Source organism: Rattus norvegicus, chromosome 13 (assembly GCF_036323735.1).
Source record: "Rattus norvegicus strain BN/NHsdMcwi chromosome 13, GRCr8, whole genome shotgun sequence".
Lineage (NCBI taxonomy): Eukaryota > Metazoa > Chordata > Mammalia > Rodentia > Muridae > Rattus > Rattus norvegicus.
In genome coordinates this window covers 59,043,405-59,067,963 of record NC_086031.1, presented here as the reverse complement: position 1 = coordinate 59,067,963, position 24,559 = coordinate 59,043,405, and the positions used below count along the sequence as shown (strand labels likewise).

The window sequence follows — 24,559 nt, the reverse complement described above, 5'->3', positions numbered from 1 at the left end:
ATGTGCCCTGCCTACAAGATGTGCAGGGGCAAAGATAGAGCAGAGACAGAGGAATTGGTCAACCAATGACTAGCCCACGTTGAGACTCATCCCATAGGCAAGAACCAATACCTGACGCTATTAATGATACTCTGTTATGCTTGCAGAGAAGAACCTAGCATAACTGTCCTGGCTCCACCCAGCAGACCATGGAGAGAAATGCAGAGATTCACACCCAAACATTAGATGGAGCTCAGGGTGTATTCAGAAGATTTGGGATTGAGGGACCAGAGGATGACAGGGACTCCACAGCAATACCAACAGATTCAACTCTCCTGGACTCCTGGGTGCTCCCAGAGACTGAATCACCACCCAAAGAGTAAGCATGGACTGGATCAAGGCCACCTACAGATATGTAGAAGATGAGCAGGTTGGTCTTCATCAGCTCCCCTGCCAACATCTGGAGCAAGGGCTATCCTTCGAAAGAGGAGAAGGTGAAATGGGGGGAGGACTTGCATGAGGGTATACTGGGAGGAGAAGGGCTGACATTGGGTTGTAAAGTGAATAAATAAATAACTTAAAAATTTACTTGAAGTAAAAAGTCATAGATTTTGATGCTTCATTTTTAAATATACACCAAATGTTCTGTAGCATTAAGTACAAGTATGTTGAACTTAAAGCTAGTATCTGTATGAAATATATTGTTAAATCAAAGATTCAAATTAAAGTACGTTTTTTTGCATTTATATATATACATGTATATATATATGGTCAAAAGATGTTTGAAAAATTATATACATGCTGTTGATCAAACATGAATAATTCTTGTCTTTCACTCACTTCTCTAGGGCTTTGAGTCTTGATTTCTTTTTCTAAAAAACATGAGTCCACAAATAGATAAATATCTGTCAAATTTTTAGATTCATGCAAAAGTGAAAAAAATTTCAAACTCAATTAGAGTTGTCAATTTGGAATCAGTTAGAGTTGTCACATTTCCTTTGGACTAATGATATTAAGAAAACAACAACATAGGAAGTGCCATTAGTATTTGAAACATTTCATTAAGAGCATTTTAACAATAAAAGTCAAGGTACCAAATTCCAAGGGTATTAATACTTTATAGTGCAAAAATGAGAATATATTGTAAAATTTTCCACATTATTTTTCTCATTTCATTTCATATACTAATCCAAATAATTCCAATTTGTTTTAGATCATTATGGACTGATGTTTTAAACACATTAAATTATGTGAGTTATATTCTACCTTTCATTCACAAATGGCCCCTTGTCTTATGTTTATGCAATATATTAAGCAGATGTAATTAATCAACACAGCAGTATGTTGTGAACTAATGCAATTTAAGTCAATTTACTAAAACTAAATGAAATTATAGTTTAAAGAAAGCAAAACTGAGCTGCTAATGTTTGATAATGCCTTGCTACAAGACATTTTATGTCCTTTGGTAAATGACAGCACCATTCACACTACTGAAGGAAGCTTCTTTCTCTGCAAGCTTGAAAGGGAAGTTGCACTGTGGTAATACCAGGTTTTATCTTGAAGGCCAGAAGCGGTTTTGCAAATGTGTGGTATCATTTCCTTCACAATTCAGTACAAGATCAATCTTGAGTTCCTCATTTTGAGACTTGCAGAGGCAGAAACGCAGCTCTTCACTTTCTTTCCTGGTCTTTTCTCCCTTTTGTAAGCTCTGTGGAAAGATTCAGGATAGCGCTTTATTCAGCATGTTTTCCAGTGAAATAGCATTCATCCATGGGAAAGAGAAGGACTGAGAAAATCCGACATCTCTTGATCACTGGGACAGAATATGGAAATGTCACTGGTTTTCTTCTCTCACTTAAATATGTGTGAATCCAAAGAGAAAACTTTTTTCAAACTAATGCACGGGTCAGGAAAAGAAGAAACAAACATCGAGGCCAAAATCAGGTAAAACTGAAGATGTTTATGTCAACCTTGTCTTTAAGAAGCATGATTGATGAATATCTGTGAGCTGTTACTTTTTAAATACTTCTTTGAAAATATATTGAATGGAGTGCTGAAAATGACAGGGGAAACTTTTTTATTTTTATTTTAAAATTATTCTAATGTCATTTCATGTTTTGGAATGTGAGCAATTTTAACCACACTAAGCGTTAAAGTAATAATGAAATATAATCTCAGATACATATCTGTTGTTGAAGTAAAGAAAATCGTCTGTGGTGCACTCTGTGCTAAGTTCTCTATTTACTATGTAACCAAGATATAAGTAAAGGAGACGTATTCCTGAGTGGCGTGCGTGTGATTATCAACTCCAAATTTATTTCGCAGGTTAAATAAGGCTTCTGGGACATCAGAATTGTCCTGAATGTATTATTGCTTTTACAGAGCTAAAGAAAAAAGGAATAGACTAAGTCTTCTCCTACAGAGGCCTGACTTCCATGGAGAGACTCACACCAGTAGATCTGCCCTGTTGGCCAAAGAAACAAGGTGAGGAACTTGCCAGGGTAGTTGTTTTATTCTCTTGATGAAGGGAAAAAAATAAGAATCAATATGCTACCGGAAATTGCATAGTAACATGAAAATAGTTTAGCATTTCCTTAACTTAAAACAGTAGCCTTATGTATTTAGCTTACAACTGCTCTCAGTTTTAATATGTTGAGTTAAAGTTATAAAAACATTTTATTCTCTTCTTTATCAATGTCTCAAAATATATCTTTTCATGCTCCTTTTAAGACTCACTAAAAATTATGCATTAGAGAAGAAGAAAGAAAGAAGGAAAAAACAGCACATTGTGGTTACAAATTCAAGGAAGTTTCTTTTTTTAAATAAAGCACTTTGAAAGATACTGTTTATAGTTTCTTATTTGATATATATGCTCTTTCTCTCTCAACCTGGTTTTTCTCTTTCTCTTATTTTTGGACTTTTAACTTAATACACGATTACTTTTATTTAAAAGCTCAAACAATTTTGACATTTTGGTGAACCCTAAAATATTTCATTGTTTAATGGGGAAAATGCAAAAGAAGCTTTGAGCACTAATGGAGATTCCTCTGTTTGACTTGGGCGTGTTTAGGCCCTGTCAGTGAAAAGCACAGACTGCAGTCACAGCAGCCGGATCAGAGACAAACTTTTTGATCATCGATCATCAAACATTTTCTTTTCTGTGCAGAGTCTCCTCTGAAGAAGCACTGAAATGGGCTGAATCATTTGACAAACTGCTTTCTCATAGAGGTCAGTGGGACTTTCCTCAAACCCTCACTCCTTTATAAAATAAGAAGCAGATACCTGCATCAGTAAAATGCAAATAATCATCAGATTTGTATAGCCTAGGAATTGGCAGTAATATGGATTCTAGTCAACAGGGATAACTGAGGAACAGCTAGGTGACTAAAATGTGTTTTTAATTTTCTTACTTGTTCGGAATTACAAATTATTCCTATCTTAATGTTCTAGTTACAAACTATATCATTTAAATTTTATTTTTCATTTTGAGCTTCGTGACATTTTATGAGAATTAGGTTTATTAAATTAGTTTTAAATATATCATCTACATTATTTTATACTTAATAATTAAAGAAAAACTTTGGCAGACATTTTAGGGAAGCTTCACAAAGAAAGCTTGGTAAGAAAATTCCTATGAATTCCTACACTTGTTCTAAGTAAGATTGATTTTGAAAATTATTTCTTTCACTTATTGATATTATTACTAAATTATAGTATTTCTTCCATCAATTTTGTCCCTACAAACACTTCCATGTACATAGGCAGCCTTCATTCCTCCTTTTTTCAATTTCATACCCTATTTTTTATTAGTTTTTGTTATATGCATACATATAGAACTATTTCTAAGGCAGAATCTTAGAGAGGTTGAATCAGGACTGTATTAATGGAGAGCCTTGTGTGTTAGTGGGGGGATAAAGCAGCATCAGAACAGACTGGCTTCTTCAGCAAGTAAAGGGGTCAGGGGCAAGCAACCAGGTTTTGTGCTTTCTTGTCTATTTCCAGTACCAAGCAGATAAACTTTGTTTTCTTTTTTGTTTGTTTGTTTGTTTGTTTATGAAATCAGTTCATTATTTACTTTAAGTTTCAAACTCAATAATTTCTACTTTATATTTGGTAGCAAAACACACTTTATTTATTTGCATTTTTACTTAATTATTTCAGCTGTGAAAGTAAAATTTTATCACGGCCAGATATATACTCAGGAGTCCTCATCACAGCTTTTTTTTTTGTTCACTCATTAATACTATGTCTTCAGGGCTTCTCCAAAGAACATTCTAAGAACATGCCAGGTAACCACCTTACACCTAACCATGGCAAAACCCAGTGGCCTTACCACCCTGGGGTGTATACTAGTTGAAATACATTTCATAACTAGGGAGTTTAAAATGGAATACCAGGAATTCTGCAACTTTCTCCAGCAGAAAGAAGCAATTTCCCTTGTATTTCCTCATTTTCTGGTATAAGCATGATGCCAAACAATTTCCTTGTTTATTGAGAAGATTTAAAATGCCTTCTTCTGTGCCAGACACAATATCAGACCCCTATAATCCAAGTACTATGGATTTGAGAGCAGGAGGCTCAAATTTAAGATCTGTATTGTTTACAGTCAGTCTGGGTCACATAATACCCTGATCCAAATTATTAAAAATAATGATATTTTTAATGATATTTTTAAGTTTTAATATGCAATGATACATATATATGCATATATACATATACATATATAAAACGTATTATTAAGCATCACCCTGTTATATGTATAGAACATACAAATATAAATTTACAATATAATAATATAATAAAATAATACAATATAACAATACAATATAAATTTATACTCAAGCACTAACCTGTAATGTTTTGTCTGTGTTCATCTTGTATATTCTACTCTCAATTTCTATTAGTGTATAGTTACCACAACTCTTGTCTTCTACCTCTATGAGATAAACTTGTTTCTAATCCATGCGAAGCCTCTGTTTTTATACTTGAATTTTTCAACATCTTCCCATTTAACCTATATTGCTATGGATTCATCCTATTTGTGGGGATATTCCATTATAAAATGAATATCACATTTTCTTACCCATTCATCTGTTGATGGATACCTGAGTTAATTTTATACCTTAAGCATTGTGTGTGTGTGTGTGTGTGTGTGTGTGTGTGTGTTTACTGTCAATACTTTACCTGACGCATATTAAAATTTTCTTCATAATTCCAACTTATGAAATCTTTCCTCCATTATGCTCCTCAACTGCATTGGCTTCCAGCTACTATAACTGTAAACGTATTATTTTTCCATTTCTCCAATCAATAGGTTCAAAATGTATTAAATGGCATGATGAATTAAAAAATAATAAATAGTGCCAATTATACAAATAGAAATGACTTCTAAAATAAATTAAGGCAATTATAACATTTAAACAATCTTCTTTGTTTTCAGTAGACAACAAATAAATTAATAAAATAAATTAGACAACAAAGAGGAATAGGATTTCGGTTAAAAATGACGTTTAAATTGGATTTATTATTCTAAATCACAAGTTGTAATTTAACAATTTCATCATATTCTCATCATTCAAAGTGCAAAAATTCTAAGGACAAGGATTAGTCCTCATTCTGTAATTCTGTAATTCGGTCTGTAATTCCTACTTACAAGTACCGAAAACCAAATGTGTTAAGTCAGACACTGTTGGGTTTTTCCCCTAGTGGTGGAAATATTAACAAGATGCAAACTATCCACAAGTTCAAAAAAGTAGTGTGAATTTTAAAAAGTCATCATTCATATACCGGAATATTAAAATCAGCTCTTATGATCAAAATCCTAATTAATTATAATAAATTCACAAATTATGCTACTGATATTACTTTATTTATTCAATTATTTTCCATTGCAAAGATAACTGTAAGACTGTGAAGCTTCAAATAATTACCTAAAATATTATAGGTTACAGTATCAGAATGAGTTAATTTCTCATAATAATGCTAGGAAAAAATACATGTGCCCATACATTTCAAGAAAGACCCTCATCCTTCAAATTTTATATAATTTCTCTTGGATTAAATGGGTTGATTGCTCAACTATTACTAGTGTATTGAAATATTAAATTTAGTCAAACAGGAAACTAAGTTACATATCAAACAAGGTGCAGTGGCAATCTGAATGCAGGGTTTCATAAAATGAGCTATTCTGAAAACCCACCTAGACTATCTAGAAGTATTAGCCTTACCAATAGAATCAGAGGATCGGCAGCTTTGTAGTTACAGAGGATAAATGAAAATTCAATGCTGGACAAAATTAAAGTGAAGATCCAAGCAGGCAGGAAGTCTAGGCTTAAGACTTTACATTGCCTGACTGATTGGGAGAATTTAAAATAATGTATTTCTTTACAGAAACATGGTACCTAAAATGGGGAGAGTAAATAAAAAATGACAGTTAAGACTCACTAAAACAGAAAAGTCCCCGGATTTTTCTGTATTCACCCTGTATAAAAGGTGTTTAGATAAGTGTCTTTAAAAACATTCTCTATATTTGTTTATTGTATTATTTATGCATATGAGTGTTTTGCCTGGATGCAAATGTGTATACCATATGTGTAAGAACAGAGCTTCCTGTTCCCTGGGACTGGAGGTAAAGATGATGGGGAGCCTCCATGTGGGTGCTGGGAAATGAACCTGGGTCCTGTGCAAGAGCTGCCATTTTTCTGAACTGTTGAGCCAAGCCTACAGATCAGCCTTCATGACTTCCTTTTTCATAGTGTAATCTTAAAAACTGAAATCCATAGAGAAGTTAAATCCAATGAAATGTGCATATTATAAGGATTTTTAATTAATATATCAAAATAGTTTAATTTTACTACTCATATTATTGTAAAGCGTTATTTGTACAAAATATTAAATACAAAAAGCAAAAACACAGTGTGTGAGCATAAAAACCTTCCAAAAATACAAATGTGCTCTAAAATAAATTTCGATTTAAATGAGCTCATTATTAAATTGTAAATTTTAACGCAACAGAATCCAACAAATATTTTTGTCCCTTATTTTTTCTATAATAATATTCAGATATATTTATTCTAAATCTTTGTATATTGGAAATTTCTCTGACATTTAAAAGTGAATCACAGAAAACTATATTTTAAGCTAATGTATTTAGTAACTTACAAATGCTTTTTAGTAAATCAAAATGTCTTCACATATCAAAAAATTCTATGTCAGTGCAGCTGACATTCACAGTCATTAATTTCAAATTACTTTAACAATCTTTATAGAAGTGAAACTTACTAGTATGAATATGAATATTGTATATGAAATCATACAAGTTAGATATTATGCATCTATATTATGCATACATAATTTTAGAGAAAGCCAATAATTTTATACAATACAAAGTGCAAAATTTTCAGATAACAGTGAACAAAACACGGAAAATTCAATTTGAAGGCAAACTTTGGGAGAATATTTTGTTGGAAAGTTACCTCTGATGGTAACTGACCAGAAAGATAGAAACTCAACAATTGACTGCCCGTAAGAATCTTTCAAATAAAAATTATATCCTGAGTGTAGAATGATGTGGGAAGGAATTTGGTGATCTTGCTGAGATAGTGATTGTGGATGTATAAGGTAGGGTGGGAAGGTGAAGCAGAGAAGGACAAGCCAACAGTATCTGGGTTTTCTCTGTATTAATTAGAAGATAACGTAACAGGTTAGAGACTAGTGGAAGTAAAGCCTTCTGAGAAGTTTTACAGAGTTTCATAGTCCCATATCTAGACTGTGTAAGTGACCATGTGCAAACTGACAGAGGAGTGTCTGCGAGAGGAGTCCGTCAAGTATAAAATACTTCACTGCTTATTTTAATATGCAGCCTTTTCCTAGCCACTGCAGATACCCACAATATGCTTAATTCTTTTCATAATGATTAGTTTATTGGACACATCCATACCTATGGTTGTTTTGCTGAAGACTATTTGTAATTTGGAAAGATAAAACCAGATCGAGTGTCCCTCCTTGGATTTAAAAGATGAACTGAAGAAAATGTATAAAATGTTAGTTTCAGACTTTGAGTAGTAGCAGCAGCAAGGAAACTGATGCTCCACTTTAAGGGAAAGAAATAAGTATTACTTCTTATAGTTTTTCACATCATTCTTTGACATTCTACTTCTACCATTTTTTTTTTGTAGTATAGGGGGCTCTAGCGTTCCAGAAAGTTAACTTTCTACTCAAGATGACCATTAATCAGTAGTTTCATAATCTATCTAAATGATAGAATTTTTAAAAATTCAGCTTCAATTTAAAATGCGGGACACTCTTAAATCGTTATTGTAAAGAAAATTGTTCATTCTACTGCAGCTCAGACCTATTAACTCACATGTTGGAGGAGAAAGGATTCGTTCTGATCCTTAGGATTTTATAGTACGCCTAAGTTTCCTGCTTCTGGGTTCCTTGACTTGTTTTATATGGTTTCTTGGCATCTGAAAAATGTTACAACAGATGTAACATTTGATGTTGAATTTAGAAACAGAATTATAAGCATTTCATGTTTGTATGACACATGGAGCCTGCGTCTTCCAGTGTGAATTCTGGTTTCAGGTTCCCTCTTGCTATCCTCACCACTTCCACTTGTGGCGGGCTCCCTGAGACCCTTCTGCCTCTCAGCGAGAAGTGGTCCCCTTGTGGTCTAACCTAACAGAGCCATCCAGAGTAAGAGGAACAAGATGCTCAAGGTTCCCAACTTTGCCTGCATACAGTTTTTAAATGCATCTTAAATTTCAAACGAATCGGTGCTTCCCTCGCTTTCTTCACTTCTTCTCCTGGGTTACGATTTATTTGTCACTCGTATATTATGCCACCCAAAGTCATTCACTTGAATGACCACGTCATGAGCTCTCATAGCACACCAGGCAGCACTTTCTTTGATATTCTCTATCAATTTTGAGTATTTCTACCAGCTCGGGACTAATCACTGGGATAGAGTTCTGTGCATTGTAACAGAGAAGAGCAGCAGCTAACAGAACAGAACTTCTTTCTTTGTGCTCTTGGGAATGACTGTATGTGAAAATGGTTACCTTTTTTCTAGAAAACTTCTGCTTAAAGATAGTGCAAGCTGACTCCTCACGCTACTCAAAACAGAACAAAGTAACTCTTGGGTTATCTTTTTTTAATTCCTTGGTAGACATATGTCTATTCTGTCAGCTGATCTATTTATCAACTATTAATCTTTGTCTTTATGGTCACTACTGATGAAAGTCATTTAATAATATATAAAATAAGCCTGAGCTCAGTCTCCCATGCTCTCTTTTTTTAAAAAGAGGAAGTCAAGTGTCTAACACCCACTTTATAAATATATAGGGTTTAATCTTGTATGATTTTTACAGAATATATATAACAGCAAAAGGAGTAACAGTGCTTCAAGTCCTTAGTGATTCTTTGCAATCAAGTCCTTAGAACTTCTGTTATAAATAATATTACTGAATTTGAGTGTCTAGCACAGACCTCAAGTTCATACTATGTGACTCTCAAGACAGATCCAAGATTTTTTCATTGAATAACAATTTTGGATATATTACCTAAGAATGCTTCCCTTTAGCTATAATTTAAAAATTGTCGTTGCAATTAGAACTACTAATATGAAAGGTAATGGCTCTGTTGTGAAATGAAGACAGTTACTGATTAACTAATATTGTCCGTGCTTTAAGTATGCACTCTATGTTTCTACATGACAAATGAAAAAGTGATTGGAAAAAACATTACCCATTTACTGAAGTTAGAATAACTACTTGAAAAACAGACTGACAAACATTTGGGTTTCTTTCCCTTATTTCCAAATTACATAAGACTACAATAGAAAATTTTATTAGTTCAATATAATAGGTTCTTGATTTTTACCAACTTTGCTTCCACTTGTATTTAAATTATGAGAAGAATAAGGAAGGACAAGAAATAAACACTTGTTTAGTACATAAAGAAACAGATAAGAAATGTGAAATAAACAGAATAAGCCCACTTTTTAATCACTATAGAGAGTACAATTCCTTATGACTTTTCTATAGGTTTTATAAATAAAAATTATCTGGAAATGTTCTCAAAAAATCTATTTGGGCTTGACTCTAATTATTTTCTAATACATATTTGAAAAGTTTCAATAGAAAATAAGAATTTTGTGAGAAAAATACAAAAGACCCTGAATGATCTGGCAATACTCATTAGAGACAAATATATATGACCACTACTCTAAGAATCATGTCTAAGAAAAATGGAAGGAAATATGGCGTAAAATCAACTACTTTCCGTTGTACCAAACATTAGTTACCAGGCTATAAAGATGTTTTCTTCATTCATTTGTTGGTTTGCTGCTTCACTGGTTTTCTTTTAATTCTGAGCAGAGGTTGGGGGTAAAGGCCCACAGCTCATTCTAGCTTTTTAATTCTTGGGCCATAAATTTCATAGTGTTTTCCCTTTTGTAGGCAGAGATATGCCGTACATCTTGAATTCAGTTTTAACTAAGAAGTTATAACATTTTGCCATCTTATTTTCTTTCAAGTTTACAACAGAAGATAAAGACCATGCAAAGTGCAGCCAGAGACTAGGCCAGAAGGCTGTGGTTTTTGTCATACAAATACAAAAAGAAGAATTTTTCCCTCTGTTGCTGACCAAAGTCTATTTAAACTATTTTTAAAGTTATCACCTTGCTATTCTCTAGCATTGGGTGTATTGAGAAAAGGTTGCATTTTTCTTTCTACTTATTAAAGGAAGAAATCTTTTTTGCATCATAGTAGTAACAGGAAACCTAACATTCAGAGAAGAAAAGAATGAAAGCGAGACTGCATGAAGAACACTCATGGCAGTGGGTCCAACATTGCAGCCAACTGCAGGAAAAGCAGGGCTGTTTGATGGCTGGTTCTGTTACTTCATTTTGACAGCGACTAGGGCTTAAAAATATTACGGCCAGATATCCATCAATTTTGCTATGGAAACTTGTATATTTTCCTATACTTAGACATAATTCACCATTCATAAAAATTTGTCTAAAACTGAGTCCATTTATTTTTTTTTTGCCAACAGAACATTGCTCAGGGTGAGAAATGAAGGTGTAAAACAATATATTGACTGATCTAGCAAAGGAAAGGGAGCAACTAAGTGCCACTCATTGGACCCTGTTGGCTGCTTCTCTGTGGTTAGCTTAGGGATCCATCCAGAAAACCCTGACTTCTCGGCCTGTAATGGGAGTTGTGTTTAAGCTGAAAAGTCTCAAAACCTGTAAGGAACACATATATATGCCTTCTGTATTCATGTACAAGTTGGTTGAAGTCTCAAGTGTTATCACAAGGTATTTTAGCCTACCCTTTTATTTCTTTCTTTATTAATATGCAATTACCAAGATGTGGTATTTAGGGTCTCTTTGCTACAAAAAAAGCAGAACCTCGCCTGCCCAGTGAAATCTCCGTGGAAAGCACAGTGGAAGGAACTTAGGCTACATTTTTTCTTTTCTTTTATTGGATGTTTTTAAATTTACATTTTAATTGGTATTCCCTTTCCCAGAAACCCGCTATACCATACCTTTCCCCCTGGTTCCATGAGGGTACTCCCTCACCCACCCATTCCCACCCTCCCACTTCCCCACGCTGACATTGCCCTAGACCGGGGCATCTAGCCTTCACAGGACCAAGGGCCTCTCCTCCCATTAATGTCCACCAAGGGCATCCTCTGCTACATGTGTGGCTGGAGCCATAGGTCTATCACTGTGTACTCTTCGTATGATAGTTTAGTCCCTGAGAGCTCTGGGAGGTCTGCTTGGTTGATATTGTCATACTTACGGGGTTGCAAAACCCTTCAGCTCCTTCAGTCCTCCCTCTAACTCCTCCTCCATTGTGTTATCATTGCTCTAATATTTAATGATGTGGATGTTTCCCAGGACATTTTATGACTGGATGCTTCCTATATATTAGAAAGATTGATAACACTCTAATCTAATGTCATAATATTCCATACGAATACAGACAAATTCTGTGTGATGGACTGATAAATGACAGTACATAAAGCATAATTTGGGGGTTTACTTGACTATTTTGTAATTCCAAACAATTATCTTTTGCCTTTTATATTCTGTTTAGCTTTGGTTTTATCAATCTCATGTGTTTTAGAGAAACTATTTCTTTTTTATATTTATTCATTTATTTTAATTTTTTGTTAGACATGTTTCTTTACAATTTCAAACGTTATTCCCCTTCATGGTTTCCTGTCCATAAACCCCCATTTCCTCCCCTCCCTCTACCCCATTAGGCTATTCCCTTTATATATCCCCATTATTGACCCCCAGATATTCCCATGTACTGGGGGGTCCAACCTTGGCAGGACCAAGGGTTTCCCCATTCCCTGGGGCCCCAAAAAGCCTATTCTCTGCTACATATGCATTTGGAGCCCTGGGTCAGTCCATGTATACTCTTTCAGTGGCGGTTTAGTCCCTGGAAGCTCTGGTTGGTTGGCATTGTTGTTCTCATGGTTTGCAAGCTCCTTCAACTCTTTCAATACTTCCTCTAATTACCCCCAAGGGGGTCCTGTTCTCAGTTCAGTGGTTTGCCGCTAGCATTGACCTCTGTATTGGACATGCTCTGGATGTGTCTGTCAGGAGAGATCTATATCTGGTCCCTTTCAGCATGCATTTTTTAGCTTCATCAATCTTATCTAGTTTTGGTGGCTGTATATATATATGGGCCACATGTGGGTCAGGCTCTGAATGGCCATTCCTTGAGTAGCTGCTCTAAACTTGGCTTCCATATCCCCTCCTATGGATATTTATTCCCTTTTAAGGAGTGGGAACATCCACATTTTGGTTATCCTTCTTCTTGAGCTTCCTGTAATCTGTGGATTGAATCTTGGGTAATTTGAGCTTTTTGGCTAATATCAATTTATCAATGACTGCATACCAAGTGTGTTTTTCTGTGACTGACTAACCTCATTCAGGATGCTATTATCTAGATCATTCCATTTGCCTATGAATTTCATGAAGTCATTGTTTCTGATAGCTGAGTAGTACTCCATTGTGTAGATGTACCATATTTTTTGAAGGGCATCTGGGTTCTTTCCAGCTTCTGGCTATTATGAATAAGGCTGCTATGAATATAGTGGAGCATGTGTCTTTGTTTTATGTTAGAGCATATTTTGGGTATATGCCCAAGAGAGGTATAGCTGGGTCCTCAGGTAGTGGAATGTCCAATTTTCTGAGGAACCTCCAGACTGATTTCCAGAGTGGTTGTACCAGTTTGCAATCCCATCAACGGTGGAGGAGTGTTCCTCTTTCTCCACATCCTTGCCAGCATTTGCTTTCACCTGAGTTTTTATTTTAGTCATTCTGACTGGTGTGAGGTGAAAACTCAGGGTTGTTTTGATTTGCATTTCCCTGATGACTAAGGATGTTCAACATTTCTTTATGTGCTTTTTGGCCATTCGACAATCCTCAGGTAAGAATGTTTGTTTAGCTCTGTACCCCATTTTTAGTAGGGTTATTTGGCTCCCTGGAGTCTAACTTCTTCAGTTCTTTATATATTTTGGATATTAGCCCTCTATCAGATGTAGAACTGGTAAAGATCTTTTCCCAACCTGTTGGTTGCTGTTTTGTCCTAACCACAGTGTCCTTCGCCTTACAGAAACTTTGCAGTTTTATGAGGTCCTTGAAGAATTTGTCGATTCTTGATTTTAGAGCATGAGCCATTGGTGTTTTGTTCAGGAAATTCTCCCCAGTGCCCATGTGTTCGAGACTATTCTCCACTTTTTCTTCTATTAGTTTGAGTGTATCTGGTTTGATGTGGAGGTCCTTGATCCACTTGGACTTAAGCTTTGTACAGGGTGATAAGAATGGATCGATCTGCATTCTTCTACATGCTGACCTCCAGTTGAACCAACACCATTTGCTAAAAATGCTATCTTTCTTCCATTGGATGGTTTTAGCTACTTTGTCAAAAATCAAGTGACCATAGGTGTGTGGGTTCATTTCTGGGTCTTCAATTCTGTTGCACTGATCTATCTGCCTCTCCTTGTACCAATACCATGCAGTTTTTATCACTATTGTTCTGTAATACTGCTTGAAGTCAGGGATGGTGATTCCCCCAGAAGTTCTTTTATTGTTGAGTATAGCTTTGGCTATCTGAGGTTTTTTGTTATTCCAAATGAATTTGCAAATTGCTCTTTCTATATCTATAAAGAATTGAGTAGGAATTTTGATGGGTATTGCACTGAATCTATAGATTGCCTTTGGCAAAATGGCCATCTTTACTATATTAATCCTGCCAATTCATGAGCATGGAAGATCTTTCCATCTTCTGAGATCTTCCTCGATTTCTTTCTTCAGAGACTTGAAGTTTTTGTCATAGAGATCTCTCACTTGCTTGGTTACAGTCACACCAAGATATTTTATATTATTTGGGACTATTGTGAATGGTGTCATTTCCTTAATTTATTTCTCAGCCTTCTTATCCTTTGAGTAGAGGAAAGCTACTGATTTCTTTGAGTTAATTTTATATCCCAACACTTTGCTGAAGTTGTTTATCAGGTTAAGATCACTTAAATATATACCTGCAAATAGTGATATTTTGATTTCTTCCATTCCAATTTGTATTCCTTTGATCTCCTTTCACTGTCTGATTGCTCTGGCTAAGAATTTGAGTACTATATTGAATGAGTAGGGAGGGAGTGGGCAGCCTTGTCTATTCCCTGATTTTAGTGGAATTGCTTCAAGTTTCTCTCCATTTAGTTTGATGTTAGCTACTAGTTTCCTGTATATTGCTTTTACTATGTTTAGGTATGGGCCTTGAATTCCTGATCTTTCCAGGACTTATATCATGAAGGGGTGTTGAATTTTTTCAAATGCTTTCTTGATCATGTGGTTCTTATTTTGGAGTTTGTTTATATAGTGGATTACATTGATGGATTTTCATATATTAAACCATCTCTGCATCCCTGGGATGAAGCCTACTTGATCATCATGGATGATCATTTTGATGTGTTCTTGGATTCGGTTTGTGTGTTTCTCTGACTTCTCAGGAGTATTCACACTTCTGAGGGTCCAGCTCTCTCCCCCACAGGATTTGGGTGCAGGGAGCTGTTTGGCTGGTTCAGTTCGGTCCTGGGCACAGACCAGAACCATAGGTACTAGCGGCTGTTCCTATATCCCTGTGTCCAGAGGCACTGTGCAGTTTCCCCTTGGACCAGGGATATGGGTCGAGGTGTGCAGAGGTGGCAAGCTGTCCTGAGGTCTCAAGATGTCTCGAGAAACTATTTCTTAATTTCACATTCAAACATGAACACTAATAAAGATATAAACATAAAAGGATACTATCTTATGGAGTCCCAACCTTCGAGAAAGAACTATAGGCAATTAAGAACTATTGAGAGTACAAGAAATAGTTTTTCCAAGGAAGATTCTCTTCATGGCTCAATAATACCAGTGGTCAGTGCTAAAATCAAAGACATACAAGTAGCATTATACTGATTGAACAGGTTAGGTTGTATTTGTATATTGAGGCATATATGTCAACAGCTGAAGTAAAAGAGTCCATAAAACCTAGAGAGATAAATGGAATATACATATAAGAGTTTGAAAGGAAGAAAAAGGAGACATAAAGTAGTTTATTTTAATTTCAAAATGTAAATAAGTAAATTTAAAAAGTCTTTCTTCCTCCTCCAGCTCTGCCTCTGTATGTGTGTGTGTGTGTGTGTGTGTGTGTGTGTGTGTGTGTGTGTGTGTATGTGTATGTGTGTAAAGGTATCTGAGGAGACTGGAGGCATCAGACCACTAGTTATAGGTTATGGTAAGCCATGTAATATGAGTACTAGAAATCACACCCAGGTACATTTCAAGAACAGTGCATACTCTTCTGCACCATATATCCAGCCTTTTCAGTATCTTATAAAATGTAATAGGTCTAATATTTTATTAAAAATATTATCATGGGGTTGGGGATTTAGCTCAGTGGTAGAGCGCTTGCCTAGCAAGCACAAGGCCCTGGGTTCGGTCCCCAGCTCCGAAAAAAAAAAATATTATCTGTAACTGAAATTGTCTTTAGTTTTAGTGCAATATCTATGTTAATTTTGGGAAAACTTCATATATGCATACAGACACTTTGATCTGAGCAGCTTACATAGGATCTTTGTGTCTGAGAACTACCCAATACACTAATTATCTGCATTTTGACCAGTGTTAGTTTCTACATTAACTGACATCCACTGCAAAAGGAAATTTCTCTGATGATGTCTAATGGTTGTGCCTATTTAGGAACATAAAGTTAAGAACAGAGTAGTCTGATCTTATGTGCATTTAGGAAAATAACAGAAGTAATTCTTGGAGACTGTGAGCTCTGCTGCCATCCATTCTTGAAAAGAATACCATGCATATTTTTCTGTACTGTGTGCTTTACATCCAATGTTATCGAAGTGTTTACCTCCATGGTATGCATGCCACTCTTGAATCCATGGCATACCTTGCCATGTCAGTCATTGCTCCATTTCACAATGTTCACAATTGGGTAGTGCTATTTATGACTGTCTTCTCTGAGTAAGAGGGAGGGAGGAAAGGAGGGAGAGAGGGAAGGAGAGAGGGAGGGAGGGAGGGAGGGAAGGAGGGAGGGAGAGAGGAATACATTCTCTCTCCTTAGTGTGCATGACTCTCTCTCTCTCTCTCTCTCTCTCTCTCTCTCTCTCTCTCTCCTGCCCACAGAGACCTACATTTGTTTTTCCCCTTCATTTCCTCTGTATTTACTACCATTTCTATGCCCTTAATGTTGTTCTTTCCTTTACTACCGATGGGCACTAGTTGACACTAAGATCTACATAAGATTGTGAATATGAAGTGTTTGTCTTTCTAGGTCTTGGTTACCTCACTCAGTGAAGTGTTTTCAGATTCCATTCATTTATTGAAATGTTCATAATTTGAGTTTTTTGTTATAGCTAAATAATTCCATTTTGAACTGATATCATATTTTTATCTCTTTGTAATTATGCTTATAGATATACGGTTTCCATGTACTAACTATTGCAGATAGGGAAACTATAAACAGGGATGAACATTTGTTTTTATAATTGGAAAAGTCATTTGGATATGTGATGAGGAATATAAAGCTGTGTCATATGATAAATGCATTCAGGGTTTTGGCCAAAACTGATTTCCATAGTAGCAATGCAATTTGTATTCTCACCAACAGCAAATAAATATTCCTTTTCATTATATCCTTGCCAATATTTGCTATCTTATGACTTATAAATCATAGGCATTTTGACTGGGGTAATACACAATCTAGACCCAGTTTTATTTTGTATTTTTCTCATGGTCAGTGTTGGTGAATAGCTCACTATTAACTCAGATGTTTGTCTCCTTGCTTAGGTTTGTGTGTGTGTGTGTGTGTGTGTGTGTGTGTGTGTGTGTGTGTGTTCTCTGTGTATGCTTACAACAAACCCTTGTCAGATGTATGGATGGCAAGATTTCCCAACTCTTAATTCAGCCAACAGTTTTCATGCCATGTTCTCTCCAATTCTACTGGTCCTATTTCCCTGGTGACTTAAATCTCATCACAAAATTCTTACCTGAGCCTAAATCCTAAAGTATACACCCTACTCTTTCCTCTGGAATTTCCATGTCTAACAGTGAGAGATTTGACGACTTTAATTGATATTTTGTCATCTTTAGAAAGGGTTTAACTTTCATTCTTCTTATATGAAGATATCCAATTTCTCAGCACCATTTGATAAAGGTGCTCTCTTTTCTTCTGTACACAATTTTATAATTTTTTTTCAGAATTCAGGTAATTATTGACTCACTTATTTGCACCTGTCCTCCATCCTATTCAATTGGTCAATGCTTTTCATATTAGTATAGCCTACTGGTATAATTTAAATCATGCCTGGTGATGCATCCATCCATTCTTTCATTGTTCAGGGTTCTTTTGCTTATCCAGGGTCATTTTGTGGTTCCCATATTAATTTTAAGATTGTTTTTATTTTAAATCCTCTGAAGAATTGTACTGGGATTTTGATGGAAATTGCATTGAGTTATAGATTGCTCTGAGAATTGTGGCTGTTTTCACAATATAAATCATATCAATCCATAAATATCTCCTTCTTCTTCAATTTATTTGCTTGGAATATTGAAGTTTTGATTGCATAGGTCTTTTATTTTCTTTGTTGGGTTTATTCCAACATGTGCTCAGGCTACTGTGAATGAAATTGATTCTGTGAAATGTTTTTTATTATGTTTACCTTAGTCATATCGGAGGGATTTGGTTAGGGCAAATATATCATCTATGATTTTGATAAAAGTCTTTATCAGCTGCCTCATTGGATGAAGAAAACAATCATGGTGTGTGAATGCTTGGCTTAGTCCTTAAACTTAGTTTTCACTTACTTTCTTAACAATTTTCACATCTATGTTCATTAAGCTCATTTTTTATATCTATGCTCCATGTTTTCTTGGTTTTCAAATGGATCTGTCTTTATGTGGGTTCCCATCAATCTGACTTTTTCTTGGTTCATATGCCTCTTTCTTTATATGGTTTCTTTATATCTAAGTAGTATTTGATTCATAAAAGGAATTTGGAAGTACTCCTTCCTCCTGTATTTTATAGAATAGTTTGAGTGATATTGGTGTTAGTTACCTAAAGAATTTTGGGTTGAACCTACCTTGTCTAGGCTTTCTTTAGTTTGGAAGTAATAGCTACTTCTATCTCATTGATGGCCAATGATGTGTTTAAATAATTCACATTTTTTTAAAATTTTGCTATGAAACATGCCTTTAGAAGTTTATCCATTTCTTTAGATTTTACAATTTATTGAAATGTGTTTTTAATATGTTTGCATGATTCCCCATGTTTTCTTAGCATCTCTGGTATTATTTTCCTGTGGATCATTTTCTCTGTCTTTTAGTAATTTGAGTAAGAATTTTCAATTTTACTTATCTTTAAAAAAAAAGCCAACTCTTGGTTTTATTGATTTTTATTAGCTTTAATTCAAATGAAATAATTTTGCTGCAACATTTATTATTTTTCGTTATGCATTACTTTTGTAATTAGTTTGTTCTTGTTTTTTGCTTGTTTGCTTTTTGTTTTGATGCCTGAAAATTTAGCATCTGGTTGTTTATATAATATCGCATTCATATTTTTAAATCTACATACTTAGAGCTATAAGCTTCCTTTTAGAATTGTCTTCATTGCCCCCTGGCTTCCCAGAGATATCAACTTAATACAGAATACAAACCCTTAGACCAAGGCTGAATGAGGCAACCTGGTAGAATAAAAAAGGCCCCCAAACAAGGCAAAAATGTTAGAACTACCCTTACACTAATAGTTAGGAGTTCAAAACATACCCCAAGCTAAGCACCCATAACATCTACAGATGGCTTATATAAGTTTTAAAATCTAAGTATTCAACCATGTGATCCTCTTAACTCCACCTGATTCAGATATCCTACTTACTAAAAAGGTGACCATGAAAATGTTATATTGGGTAATAAGGTAGGACAGAAAAGAGACAGAAAGATACAGAAATCATAAATGATGATGTGGAGCTAACTGTACTATTCATTTTAATTCTGTGATAGTTTTCTCTTCTTTTATCATAGAAAAGTACATATCAATTTTCTCTTAAACTGAAAGTATTTTTTGTTCTCAAATGTTATTGTTTCTCCTCCCTCTATTTCTCTCAGTCCTGCCCCTTTCACAGCTTTTCTGTCTTTTATAAAAAAACAAAAACAAAAACAAAAAAATAGGCTTCTAAAGGTTAATAATGAAATAAAATAAAAATAAAGCAAACACATAGATGTTGGATAAAAACAAACAAATAGAAGTAAAATGGCTCAAGAAAAGACCCAAGAAATATCAGAGGCAGAGACTTAGTCATATACACACTCATAAAATCCATAAAACAAGAAGCCATAATACATATACAAAATACCTAGAAGGTAACAAGAAAAGAAATAAAGATAAAAGAAATAAAACTTATACAAAAAGACCTAGAAGGTAAAAAGAAAAAATTAAAATAAAAAATACAACTTAAAAAGAAAAAAATCTGTGATATTATCATGAAACAAGGGACTTCCATGGACACCATTGAGTCTGTTTTTGTTGTTTGTCTTCTGCTGGGCATGTAGCCTATCCTTAAAAGTGGATTACTTTAGCAATGTGGTGGTGGTGGGAGTACATGCCTATCAATGCCAGCCTCCTGTATAGACCAAGTTTTAGGACATCCAGGGCTACACAGAGAAACTGTCTCAGAAAAATGAAACAAACAAAATAAAAATAACACACTCTCTCTCTCTCTCTCTCTCTCTCTCTCTCTCTCTCTCTCTCTCTCATGAAAAAAAGGGGGAAAAAACGCAAACGAAGAACAAATAGTGGCTTGTTTTCCCAGAGAGACTTCCTTGGAGAAATTAAATATCCATTTGCAAATAGTTATTCATTGGGGGTATCTTCTGGGTTAAGAATGGGGACGTGTACCTACTTCTCCATTTAGCTCTAGACCCGATCTAAATAAAAACCATATAGGTTCATTGTATGCTGCCTCTGTCAGATACTATGCGCAACAATTCCGTTGGTTTAGAGGGTCTTACTTTTTTGGTGTCCTCCATCCCCTTTTGCTCTTGGACCCTTTTTAATTCCCCGCAACTAGGTTCTCTTACTCCCTGGGTAGACAGATTTGATGATGACATCCCATTTAGATCCTACCATTTAGGGCTGTCCATAGTTAGAACTGGAAGTGTTTCTTTGGTGGATAGATAGGAAAAGAAGGCCATGTAGAACTATGAATTGTAGAGACGATGGAAAGAGAATTTGAGGGTTTCTAGTACAAGAGACATGATTTTGGTAATGGGCAAAATGGAATACAAAAGAAATGTTTCACAAGTCTATACTAAAATTCCTCGTGCTCTTAGAGAGACATGAATAGAAGAGATGTAAATTAAAGTAGGCAGTATGGCCCTTTTTACATTTAGTGTTAAAGATTTAGATCTAAGTGTGATATAGCCTTATTTTATAGAAATTATATCCTCCTTTCTTCGCTGAAAAAGTTACTTTATATAAAGTGCCCACATTTACTGTGTAAATGTGTGGAGCCTTGTTGAATTAGAAGATTTTAGCTTCGGCGTTACTATTTTTATATGCTTTAATATCAAGTATGGCATCTTCCCAGCGTGATTGTTTCATACTAACTTAATATTATCTATTTTTGGTAGATGGAGTAGATGCATTTACCAGATTTCTTAAAACTGAATTCAGTGAAGAAAACATTGAATTTTGGGTTGCCTGTGAAGACTTCAAGAAATGCACGGAACCTCAACAACTCATCCTAAAAGCAAAATCAATATATGAGAAATTCATTAAAAATGATGCCCCTAAAGAGGTACTGTGACAAATGGAAATACATAGAACACCTTGACACCTTCATAGGGTCTGCTTTGACCAAAGTGGACTCTTCATTCATTCCATCGGGGAGCTCAAGACTTCACATTTAAAGCAAAACTGTTTAATTGCAGGGTCCTACTATTAACGGAGTATGATTATGGATTAAAGTATATAGTCGCTATCAGAGACAGATGAAGAGTGATCAGTGCTGCAGCATTTTGATTCTTTCTCTAATCTGTATTAACTGTATTAGCAGAAACAACTACTTATTAGAATCTAAATATCCCTGAAACTGTTAAAACAAACAAGCATAAAGCAAAAATCCTGCCATGCTTTATAAGGTTAAAGTGAGCCAGCTGCATGGCTTAGTTGGTTAAAAGTGCTTATCTCCAAACCTAAGAACTTAAGTTCGATGCCTAGTCTTAACATGTTGGAAAAGGAACCATCTCCCCAAAGTTCTTCTCTGATCCTCACACTATGTCCCCAAAATAGCAAATACGATTTTAAAATAAGATTATCGTATACAGCCATGTAAGGGTTTTGTTTGTCCAAAGAAATTATTTCATCAGTCTGGGATAGGCTAAAAGGAGAAAATAAATAGATAAAAGATGTTACTCTAATTTGACAATGCTTCAATTGTTCTTTCCTTTGATTACAAACTAAACGGGTTGATCTCGTGGTACACTTGGTAAATGGACTAGGAGTTTAGCTATTGCTAGACTGTCATAAAATATTAAATGGTTTGATATTTCTGTTCTGTACCCAATAAATTCCATTTCTAGGGTAGAAAAGATGCTATCTCACTAGTTAACTACAAATTAATACTATTGTACTAGCTTTCCTTCAGTAACTAAGCGTATTCAATTTGAAAAACAAAAAGAAAATGTTTTTTCTCACCTATTAGAGGACATTGGGTCCTGTTGCTTGGGGTACTGTAGCAAACGTATTTGTAAAGGCAGAGAGGCATGGCAGAAGAACTTGCTCTTTTTTTATGCCTGGTAGTAGAGATAGGAAAACATGGAAAGAAAGGATATGGAAACAGAGGGAGAGAGATCAGAATCCCAGAATCCACTCAGTGTAGCAATTCAGTAACCTATGCTCTTTGCACTATGTTCAAAGATTCCATCACGATCCAATAGACCCACAGGGCGGCAACTAAACCTCGATTGTGTGACTTTCTATGAAATCTTTAAAGCGGAAGCTACTATATAGTCTGTAATGCAATGTTCTCTATGTGGCTATGGTGCTCTAAGAAAGTTTAGTTTAGTTATGTAAAACTATAACAGATTACATGGCCACTCAGATGTAGAAAACAGGATATATACCCAAAAATATAATATTAGTACCAGATACATCAGTTGGGGCATGAGAACAAAATTATAGGTATTGTTGTGTTTAAGACAGAATCATATGTTGGCACAGTTTTGATTGTAGAAAAAAATAACATGATGAAGAAATCAGGAGCCTGAACAGAAAGCTCTTATTGATGTCACGATGACGCCCCAAGCATCTCATTCTCTATAACTTAAACACTTTAAGTTCTGAGATGTTAGTTTCCCACTGTGAAAATGAGTGAGTTGATTAATGATCATATGAGATGCATTATTCAGTGGTACTGAGTTAGAATAAGTACACTACTAACAAAGAGAGAGAGGAGTCAGGGAAATACCAGCCTAGATACAATGTTGGATCACTGAGCGCTAGGAGGAAATACCAAGCAGTCCACACTTTCCCCCTTCCAACATTTAAAGAGTCTGAGATAGTTCTCAAAGGTGTTGTAGTAAATATCCTATAATTATTCCTTTTTCTGGTTTATGCAGGTTAACCTTGATTTTCATACTAAAGAAGTAATTACTAAGAGCATCGCCCAGCCCACTCTCCACAGTTTTGATGCAGCACAAAGCAGAGTGTGTCAGCTCATGGAACACGACAGTTATAAACGCTTTCTGAAATCCGAGATCTACTTACATTTGATAGAGGGAAGACCTCAGAGACCAACAAATCTTAGGAGGCGATCGCGATCCTTTACCTACAATGAGTTCCAAGACGTAAAATCAGATGTTGCCATTTGGTTATGAGTAAAAGTCATTTTTTTTCTTTTGATAATACATGTGTACATCTGCTTCTAAAAATATAGCATGTGTATAGTACGAAATGATTTCACTTTTAAAATACACCAGGCAGAAGTATTTTAAATGTAAGAACCTTTATATTATACTAAAATAATTCATCGTCTATTTTCCCATATATTTGATGAAAATCATATCTTCTATATTATTCATAATAAAAATCTTTATTTCTACAATAGATGTCAGTAAGAAGAAGCTTTGTAAATTGTTAAAGTAAAATGAAAACTCTGCAGTAATGTCACGTCTAGTTTGGATTATATTTCTAAGCAAAAACAATGTATTTAGATAAGTATATAAATACAGATGATATTTGACATCATGAAGGATTGGGGCATACAGAGACGACCCATCTCTTTTATAACAGGGAAGGATGGATATTTATTGTTGCATACTCATTCTGACTCCAGATTAGCTGTTGGTCACTTCCATTTTTAAGCAAGCCAAAAGATGTGTTATAAAGATGTATTTCTCTCTACATATTAAATGGGACTGTCTTAACCCAGGTATGTATCTGAGACTTCACTCTGCAGTCAGATGTACCCTGAGGAACAATTCCCCATTAGAGAGAGCAACACTCCTGTTCACACCCGCATGCTCATGCTAATGATCTCCAATATCTGCAGAGTGGGCCACCTTCTATCTCAATAAGTGACTGAGCCACATTAAAATAACACCAATCAGTGCTTGAATGATGATGACGATGGCATACTTCCACACAAGCATTTATGTCTCACATTTGGAATTTTAAAGTTGGTGTAGAAGTCCAAACAGAGAGATAGTGAAAAGTAAAATCCACAAATTTGACAACATTGACATCATCCAACCCTGTTCTCTCATTACGTTCTTTCAATTCTTGCCTAATACTATATTATACAGTAAGGTTATACTAATAAATAAACTCTATTTTACAAAAATGTTTAATTGCAATGTGTTATGCAGTCTATAAATGTTTGTATTAAAGATGAAATGCTTTCAAATTAATAAATGCTCTTGTCTTCATAGAAGTGTATAACAAATTTAACATCTATCATAATAAAGTGTTAAAACTTAACAATTAAGTTTATTTCATAAGGTATC

The 24,559-nt window shown here is 35.0% G+C and overlaps 1 protein-coding gene across 1 annotated transcript; it reads left to right on the top strand.

Annotated features, from left to right (window-relative positions):
* The first annotated feature begins 1,621 nt into the window (after positions 1-1,621).
* On the top strand, positions 1,622-24,533 carry Rgs18 (regulator of G-protein signaling 18). The gene is made up of 5 exons (NM_001047084.2): positions 1,622-1,923; positions 2,362-2,463; positions 3,146-3,207; positions 21,185-21,351; positions 23,174-24,533. The coding sequence occupies exons 1-5, from the start codon at positions 1,805-1,807 to the stop codon at positions 23,429-23,431; spliced, it is 708 nt and encodes a 235-aa protein (NP_001040549.2). The 5' UTR covers positions 1,622-1,804; the 3' UTR covers positions 23,432-24,533.
* Positions 24,534-24,559: the final 26 nt, after the last annotated feature.

Coding starts and splice junctions, on each gene's coding strand:
- Rgs18 (NM_001047084.2), top strand. CDS start 1,805: ATGGAAATGTCACTGGTTTTCTTCTCTCACTTAAATATGTGTGAATCC. Junction 1,924..2,361: donor AACATCGAGGCCAAAATCAG/GTAAAACTGAAG, acceptor TTGCTTTTACAG/AGCTAAAGAAAAAAGGAATA. Junction 21,352..23,173: donor AAAATGATGCCCCTAAAGAG/GTACTGTGACAA, acceptor TGGTTTATGCAG/GTTAACCTTGATTTTCATAC.